Source organism: Anomalospiza imberbis, chromosome 1 (assembly GCF_031753505.1).
Source record: "Anomalospiza imberbis isolate Cuckoo-Finch-1a 21T00152 chromosome 1, ASM3175350v1, whole genome shotgun sequence".
In the NCBI taxonomy this organism is placed as follows: Eukaryota; Metazoa; Chordata; class Aves; order Passeriformes; family Viduidae; genus Anomalospiza; species Anomalospiza imberbis.
In genome coordinates, this window is record NC_089681.1 from 2,702,531 (window position 1) to 2,711,752 (window position 9,222).

Sequence of the window (9,222 nt, forward strand, 5' to 3'; positions counted from 1 at the left end):
GCTGTGGGACAAGGTTTAATTTTTGGGGTGGGGGATGGCAGACTGGAACCAGAGGACAATGAGACAGTGGTGGGGGGCAGTGACCATCAGCTGCCCTCCATGTCAGGATCTGGAGGAGGAACAGTTGGAGATGGTGGAGAAGGAGGATCAATGTGTCCCCCAACCCCATCCAAGGGTGCCCCAGATGTGCCCTCAACTTACCCAAGGGTGCCCCAGATGTCTCTCCACCTTACCCAAGAATGTCCCCCAACCGCACCCCAAGGTGTCCCAGGTGTCCCTCCCCTTACCCAAGGGTGTCCCAGGTATCCTCAACCGCACCCCAGGGTGTCCCAGGTGTCCCCCACCTCACCTATGGATAACTCAACTGTCCCCAGCCCCACCCATGGATAACCCAGGTGTCCCCAACCGCACCCCAGGGTGTCCCAGGTGTCCCTCACCTTACCCAAGGGTGTCCCCCATCCCACCCCAGGGTGTCCCAGGTGTTCCCAACCCCGCCCCAGTGTGTCCCAGGTGTCCCCCACCCCACCCATGGATAACCCAGGTGTCCCTAACCCCACCCCAGGGTGTCCCGGGTGTCCCCACCCCTGTGCCCTCACCCTGTCCCAGGGCTGGGGCCACCCGCGTGCGGAAGGTGACGAAGGTGTCGAAGGCGAAGACCAAGGCGAGGATGAGGCTGAAGGTCTGGGGGGAGGGGAAAGGGGCGTGGCCCGGTCGGTCAGGGGCGGGGCTCAAGGAGGGGGCGGGGTTTGGGGACACTTACGAAGGTGGTGGCAGCCAGGGCATCACGTGAGGAGGCCAAGGCCACCAGGGCCGCCACGAGGAAGATGAGGGTCCCACTGATGGCCCGGAGCAGGTCCTGGAGAGACAGCAGGGGGGACACAGTGGGGACACCATGAGGACACCAGGGGGACATGGAGGGGTAGCAGCAGGTCACCATGGGGACACCAGGGGATGGGGCTGGTGACAGTGGGGACACCATGGGGACACCAGAGGGGTGGGGGTTGTGACAATGTGGACACCATGGGGGCACAAGGTGGACATGGAAGGGTATCAGCAGGTCACCTTGGGGACAGCAGGGGGATGGGAGTCACAATGGGGAACACCATGGGGACACCAGGGTGACATGGAGGGGTAGCAGCAGGACACCTTGGGGACATGGGGGGACATCAGAGGGACACTATGAGGACATGGAGGAGGACACCCAATACCATGGGGATGTGGGGTGCTGACAAGGGGACACACCATGGGGATGAATTGAAGGAACACTTTGAGGACGTGGAGGGCACGCCATGTAGGCCATGTAGGCCTACATGGAGGGCCATGTAGGACACCCTAGGGATGACATGGGGACATGGAGTGACACCCTGGGGACATATAGGGGGCACACCACGGGGTGACACCAGGGTAGGGGACACTGAGAGGATGCAGCATGAAGGGACGCCAAAGGCATCAAGGAGTGACACCCTGGAGGACATCGGGAGAGGGAGGGATGAACACAGAGGGGACACCGTGGGGACAATGCCAAGGTGGGCACCAGGAGGTGACACCATGGGGACCGGAGGGGACACCTTAGGGTTGACACCCAGGGGTGATGCCTTGGGGACATGGAGTGACATGGGAGGGACAGCAGGGGGACATGGGGGAGTATGGGGGGTTGGGGAGGGACGCAACATCGGGGACACCACGGGGACATGGAGGGGAGACACGGTGACATGGAGGGGTGGCCCTCTGGAAGGGTCCCCAGAGGGTTCTGGAGGGTCCCTGAGGTGCCACCGCGGTGTCCCCGTACCAGGCAGGTGCCGTAGCCGGGGGGCAGCCGGGGGGGGTCCCGCAGCAGGAGCCCCCCCAGGGCTGCCGCCCCCGCCAGGGTCTGGAGCAGCGCCGGGGCCAAAGTGGGGGGCGCGGGGGGGGGCCAGGAGGGCCACCACCCCCCCGGACAGCACCTGGGGACACAGAGGGGTCACAGGGAGGGACAGGGGGGTCAGGAGTGCCACCACCCCCCTGGACAGCACCTGGGGACACAGAGGGGTCACAGGGGGGGACGGGAGTGCCACCACCCCCCTGGATGGCACCTGGGGACACAGAGGGGTCACAGGGGGAGACAGGGGGGGACAGGAGTGCCACCACACCCTCGCAGAGCACCCTGGGGTCACGGGGGGTTTATGGGGGTGTCATGGGGTTCACACCAGTGGGGTCCCCAGTGCCCCCCCAGTGTCCCCCCAGTGCCTCCGTACAGGTTCCTCCCCCAGCAGCAGAGCCCAGTGCCCCCATACCAGTCTCCCCAGTGCCCCCATACCAGTCTCCCCAGTTCCCCCCAGTGCACCCAGTGCCCCCATACCAGTCTCCCCAGTGCCCCCCAGTCTCCCCCGTGCCCCCATACCAGTCTCCCCAGTTCCCCCCAGTCTCCCCAGTGCCCCCATACCAGTCTCCCCAGTGCCCCCCAGTGCCCCCCAGTGCACCCAGTGCCCCCATACCAGTCTCCCCAGTTCCCCCCAGTCTCCCCCGTGCCCCCATACCAGTCTCCCCAGTGCCCCCCAGTGCACCCAGTGCCCCCATACCAGTCTCCCCAGTGCCCCCCAGTCTCCCTAGTGCCCCCATACCAGTCTCCCCAGTCTCCCCAGTGCCCCCATACCAGTCTCCCCAGTGCCCCCCAGTCTCCCTAGTGCCCCCATACCAGTGTCCCCAGTTCCCCCCAGTCTCCCCCGTGCCCCCATACCAGTCTCCCCAGTGCCCCCCAGTGCACCCAGTGCCCCCATACCAGTCTCCCCAGTGCCCCCCAGTCTCCCTAGTGCCCCCATACCAGTCTCCCCAGTTCCCCCCAGTGCACCCAGTGCCCCCATACCAGTCTCCCCAGTGCCCCCCAGTGCACCCAGTGCCCCCATACCAGTCTCTGCAGTTCCCCCCAGTGCACCCAGTGCCCCCATACCAGTCTCCCCAGTGCCCCCCAGTCTCCCTAGTGCCCCCATACCAGTCTCCCCAGTTCCCCCCAGTGCACCCAGTGCCCCCATACCAGTCTCCCCAGTGCCCCCCAGTGCACCCAGTGCCCCCATACCAGTCTCTGCAGTTCCCCCCAGTGCACCCAGTGCCCCCATACCAGTCTCCCCAGTGCCCCCCAGTGCCCCCCAGTGCACCCAGTGCCCCCATACCAGTCTCCCCAGTGCCCCCCAGTGCCCCCCAGTGCACCCAGTGCCCCCATACCAGTCTCCCCAGTGCCCCCCAGTGCCCTCCAGTGCACCCAGTGCCCCCATACCAGTCTCCCCAGTGCCCCCCAGTCTCCCCCGTGCCCCCATACCAGTCTCCCCAGTTCCCCCCAGTCTCCCCAGTGCCCCCATACCAGTCTCCCCAGTGCCCCCCAGTGCCCCCCAGTGCACCCAGTGCCCCCATACCAGTCTCCCCAGTTCCCCCCAGTCTCCCTAGTGCCCCCATACCAGTCTCCCCAGTTCACCCCAGTCTCCCCTGTGCCCCCATACCAGTCTCCCCAGTTCCCCCCAGTCTCCCCTGTGCCCCCATACCAGTCTCCCCAGTTCCCCCCAGTGCACCCAGTGCCCCCATACCAGTCTCCCCAGTCTCCCCAGTGCCCCCATACCAGTCTCCCCAGTCCCCCCATTGCTCCGGCATCTGCCCCCCCAGCCCACCCAGTACCTCCACACCAGTTTCCCCTCAGTGCCCCAGTCCCAGTTCCTCCAGTGCTCCCAGTATCCCCAGTATCCCCTACCAATTCCCCCAGTACCCCTGTACCAGTCCCCCCAGTATCCCCAGTATTCCCACACCAGGGCTCCCAGTACACCCAGTATCCCCCAGTGCTCCCAGTATCCCCATACCAGTTCTCCCAGTGCTCCCATTATGCCATCCCAGTCATCCCAGTGCTCCCAGTATCCCGTACCAGTATTCCCAGTTCCCCCAGTATCCCATCCCAGTATCCCCCAGTGCTCCCAGTATCCCCATACCAGTGCTCCCAGTGCTCCCAGTATCCCCATACCAGTGCTCCCAGATCCCCCAGAATCCCATCCCAGTTCCCCCAGTTCCCCCAGTATCCCATCCCAGTGCTCCCAGTATCCCATCCCAGTGCTCCCAGTGCTCTCAGTACCCCATCCCAGTGCTCCCAGTTCCCCCAGTATCCCGTACCAGTTCCCCTGCCAGCAGCAGCCCCCGGGGGGTTCTCAGCACCCCCAGGTCGAAGACCCCCGGCGGCTCCGGCTGCCCCATGGGGGGCTGGGGGTCCGGGGGGTCCTGGGAAGGTCCGGGGGGTCCCGGGCGGTCCCGGGGGTCCGGGGGGACCTTGGGAAGGTCCCGGGGGGTCTAGGGGCGGGGGTCTGGGGGGTTGTGGGGGGACCCGGGGGTGGTCCTGGGAAGGTCTGGGGGGTTCCCGGGGGGGTCCTGGGAAAGTCTAGGGCGTTCTGGGGGGTTCTGGGGAGCTCCTGGAAAGGTCCGGGGGGTCCCGGGGGGGTCTCGGGGGGTTCTGCGGGACCCCGGGGAGGTCTCTGGGGGTCCCTGTGGGAATGGGGGAGGGGCGGGTACCGGGGGGGACACGTGGGTGTCCCCCCGCCCCTCCCCCCCCTCTCCCCCGTGACAGGCACCGGCGGGACCGGGACAAAGGGACCTTGTTGGGGATACTGGGAGGAGCTGGGGGGGACTGGGAGGGACTGGGAAGGGCTGAGTGGCAACTGGGAGGGACTGGGAACTGGGGAGAACTGCTGGGTGGGCCCTGGGCGTGTACAGGGATTGACTGGGAGGCACTGGGGAGGGACTGGAAGGCAACTGGGATGGACTGGGAGCTGCTGGGGAGTAACGGGGATTGGCTGCGGAGGCACTGGGAGGCAACACTGAGTGGAAACTGGGGAGACTGGGAGCAGCTGGGACTGACTGGGGGGTGACTGGGAGCTGAGAGGATATACTGGGATTGACTGGGAGTGTTATAAACGCCAATCACTTGTTTTAAAAATTTATAAAAGTTTAATAAAAATAAATTGAAAAGAAAAAAATTAATACAAGTAAAGTAATAAAGATTAAACAATTAGAGTTAGGACAATTAAAGAGACAATAACAGCAAAAAGTTACAGCCCGGGCTGGGTACCTCTCTCTGGACAAAAGTGAGCCAGGAGAAGGACCCCGATAAAAAGAATTCCCTCCTTAAGAGGGGTAACCTGTTGCATACACAAATCACTTCATGAATATGCATATATTTATTTAAAACAAGAAGTTCGTCCGGTACTTGTTGAGGAATTCCTGTTAATCCCAGGCGCCTTGAAGTCTAAGTCGAGTTTGGAGAAGTTCGGTTTCTTGTTGATAAAGAAAGCCATAAATTCCTCTCCTCTGGAAGTTTAGGGGTTTTTGTAATTGTTATCTCTGTGTGAAGAATTTCTTGATTATCTTCTCCTTCTCTTGAGCAAAAAGAATACCACACACACCTATTTTCTATTTTAACTACTAAAGCTTAATTTCAATTACAAAACTACATTTACTATATTATTAAAATGTTAACTTTCCAACCTAGCATAATACATATAGTAAATATCTGTGTAGAGACATATAATATGCATTTTTCACAGGGAGCAATCGGGGTATGGCTGAGAGGAAACTGGAGGGGACTGAGGGGAACTGGGAGGCACTGGGAAATGCTTGCGGAGCACTGGGAGGCACTGGGAGTCTCCAAGGAGTGAGTGGAGTGTGACTGGAAGTAACTGGGAGGCACTGGGGAGCAACTGGGACCACTGGGAGCTGAGCCACTGCAGGCATCCCCCAATACCCAGCATTCCCAGTTGTTCCCAGTCACCCCCCACTGCCATCCCAGTCACTCCCACCGCTCCTAGGCCACGCCCCAGAGCCTCCCAGTTGCTTCTCAGTTGCCCCCAGCCGCCTCCCTGTGAAAAATTATATTATATTATAATATAATAGAGCATATTATATGGCTCTACACAGATATTTACTATATGTATTATGCTAGGTTGGAAAGTTATGCTGTAGTAACATTTTAATAATATAGTAAATGTAGTTTTGTAATTGAAATTAAGCTTTAGTAGTTAAAATAGAAAATAGGTGTGTGTGGTATTCTTTTTGCTCAAGAGAAGGAGAAGATAATCAAGAAATCCTTCACACAGAGATAACAATTACAAAAACCCCTAAATCTTCCAGAGGAGAGGAATTTATGGCTTTCCTTATCAACAAAAAACCGAACTTCTCCAAACTCGACTTAGACTCCAAGGCGCCTGGGATTAACAGGAATTCCTCAACAAGTACCGGACGAACTTCTTGTTTTAAATAAAAATATGCGTATTCATGAAGTGATTTGTGTATGCAACAGGTTACCCCTCTTAAGGAGGGAATTCTTTTTTATCGGGGTCCTTCTCCTGGCTCACTTTTGTCCAGAGAGAGGTACCCAGCCCGGGCTGTAACTTTTTGCTGTTATTGTCTCTTTAATTGTCCTAACTCTAATTGTTTAATCTTTATTACTACACTTGTATTATTTTTATAACCATTTTATCTTTATTAAACTTTTATAAATTTTAAAAACCAAGTGATTGGCGTTTATTACATCCCAGTGCTCCCAGATCACCCCCAGAGCCTCCCAGTTGCCTCTCAAATGACCCCAGTGACTTCCAGTTGCTCCCCACTCATCCCCGCTTTGCTCCACCAGTGTTCCCAGTCATTCTGAGTGCCCCCCCCAGTGACTCTGTAGCTCCCAGTCACCCCCCAGTGGCTCCCAGTCACCCCCAGTGCCCTCCCAGTCATTCTGAGTGCTCCCCCAGTGACTCTGTAGCTCCCAGTCACCCCCCAGTGGCTCCCAGTCACCCCCAGTGCTCCCCAGTCACTCGAGTGCTCCCCCAGTGACTCTGTAGCTCCCAGTCACCCCCAGTGCCCTCCCAGTCACTCCCAGTTCCCTCCAGTTACTCCCTAGTGCCCTCCCAGTCACCCCCAGTGCTCCCCAGTCACTCGAGTGCTCCCCCAGTGACTCAGTAGCTCCCAGTCGCCCCCCAGTGCCCTCCCAGTCACTCCCAGTTCCCTCCAGTTGCTCCCAGTTACTCCCTAGTGCCCTCCCAGTCACTCTGAGTGCTCCCCCAGTAATTCAGTAGCTCCCAGTCACTCCCAGTGCCCTCCCAATGCCCTCCCAGTCGCTCCCAGTTCCCCCCCAGTCGCTCCCAGAGCCCTCCCAGTGATTTCCAATCACTCCCAGTACCCTCCCAGTCACTCCTAGTTCCCCTCTCAAGGCATTCCCAGTCGCTCCCAGAGCCCTCCCAGTGACTCCCAGTTCACCCCCAATGCCCACCCAGGCACTCCCAGTTCCCCCCTAATTGCTCCCTGTTATAAACGCCAATCACTTGGTTTTTAAAATTTTAAAAGTTTAATAATAATAAAATGGTTATAAAAATAGTAATACAATTAGAGTAATGAAAATTTAGAGTTAGGACAATTACAAGACAATAAAAAGCAAAGAATTACGGACGTCCGGATGCTCTCGGGCACTTAAGCCCAATAAGCATACCTTGTGAACAAAGGAATAATCTTTAAAAGCAGTAGCCTGTTGCATATTCATACATCTCACACATGATGCATAAATTCCTTGCAAATTAAGAACTTTTCTGGTTTTTGTCAACTTCTTCCCTTAATCCTGGTGGTTCCATAAAGAGGGAGAGAAGGTGGAAGAATGTTTGTCTTTTCTGATAAGGAGGCAGTAATTCTTTATGGGCCCCCCATCATTGTCATCTCTGTGCGAAGAGTTTCTTCATTATCTCATCTCTTGCTTGAGCTAGTAAAAAAAAACCCCACATACATAGGCTCTATTTTAACTACAAAACTACATTTACCATACTATTAAAATGTTAATACAGCACTTCTAATCAATATAACATAATACATATAGTATTCAATTTAATATTTGCGAAAAGCCAATCATAAAATATGCATTTTTCACACTCCCAGTCACTCCCAGTTCCCCCCCCAGTCTCTTCCAGTCCCTCCCAGTGCCCCCCCCAGTCCCTCCCATTTGTGGTTCTGGGTCGCTGTGGGGTGGGGGGCGGGGACACCCTAAAAATACCCGGGGGGGGGGAGGGGCTGGCTCGGGGCCTGATCCTGGCTAAAAAAAGCTGGGGGGGGCGTCACGTGACCCTGTGGGGGGGGTTGGGGGGGGGGCGGGAGCGGCACCGGGACCCCACGACCACCGGTAACGGGGGGGGGTCTGGGGGGGACACCGGGGGGGACACACGGGATTGGGGTCTGGGGGGTCTGGGGGGGGCTGGGGGGGACACAGGGGGTTGGGGTCCGGGGGGGCTGGGGGGGACACACGGGATTGGGGTCCGGGGGGGACTAGGGGGGGCTGGGGGGACACAGGGGATTGGGGTCCGGGGGGACTAGGGGGGGGGCTGGGGGGGACACATGGGATTAGGGACCGGGGGGGCAGGGGGGGGACACACGGATTGGGGGTCCGGGGGGTCCGGGGGGACACAGGGGATTGGGGTCCGGGGGGACTGGGGGGGGGGGCGGGGGGGGGACACATGGGATTAGGGACCGGGGGGGGCTGGGGGGGACACACGGGATTGGGGTGCGGGGGGGCTGGGGGGGGACACAGGGGATTGGGGTCCGGGGGGGGCTGGGGGGGGCTGGGGGGGACACATGGGATTGGGGTCCGGGGGGGGCTGGGGGGGGACACACGGGATTGGGGTCCGGGGGGGCTGGGGGTCCGGGGGGACACAGGGGATTGGGGTCTGGGGTGGCTGGAGGGCACCAAGGCGGCACAGGGGACTGGGAGTGGCACTGGAGGACATTGCGGGGGGGGGGGGGAACATGGGACTGGGAGCAAGATTTGGGGTCCTGGGGGGACATGTGAGGGGGGACATGGGACCGTGAGGTGGGGATTGGAGTCCTGGGGGGACATGGGGTTGGGAGGGGGGGATTGGGGGTCCTTGGGGGACGCCGTGGGGAAGGTAACGGGTCGGGGGTCCTGGGGGAATCTGGGGGGACACGGTGGGGTTATGGGATTGGGGTCCTGGGCGGGGCAGGGCACACTGGGGGACACTTGGGGAGGGAGGGAACCAGGAGGCCAGGGGGGAGGCAGGGGGGGCCCCCAGGATTGGGGTCCTGGGGGGGCACCGGGGGGGACATGGGACCACGGGAACGGGATTGGGGTCACGGCGAGGGGGCTGGGAGTGACCCCAGGGTTTGGACTGGGGTCCAGGCGGGCAGCGGGGAGGACAAGGGCTCCGGGGCCAGGGGGGTAACGGGGGGACT

General features: G+C 59.7%; 1 protein-coding gene across 1 annotated transcript; it reads right to left on the reverse strand.

Moving 5' to 3' along the window:
- Window positions 1–86: 86 nt before the first annotated feature.
- Window positions 87–4,252, reverse strand: LOC137465291 (CKLF-like MARVEL transmembrane domain-containing protein 5). Its single transcript, XM_068177277.1, has 4 exons — window positions 4,126–4,252; window positions 761–856; window positions 597–681; window positions 87–109 (listed from the first exon to the last, which is right to left on the reverse strand). The coding sequence occupies exons 1-4, from the start codon at window positions 4,204–4,206 to the stop codon at window positions 87–89; spliced, it is 285 nt and encodes a 94-aa protein (XP_068033378.1). The 5' UTR covers window positions 4,207–4,252.
- Between the last annotated feature and the right edge of the window lie 4,970 nt (window positions 4,253–9,222).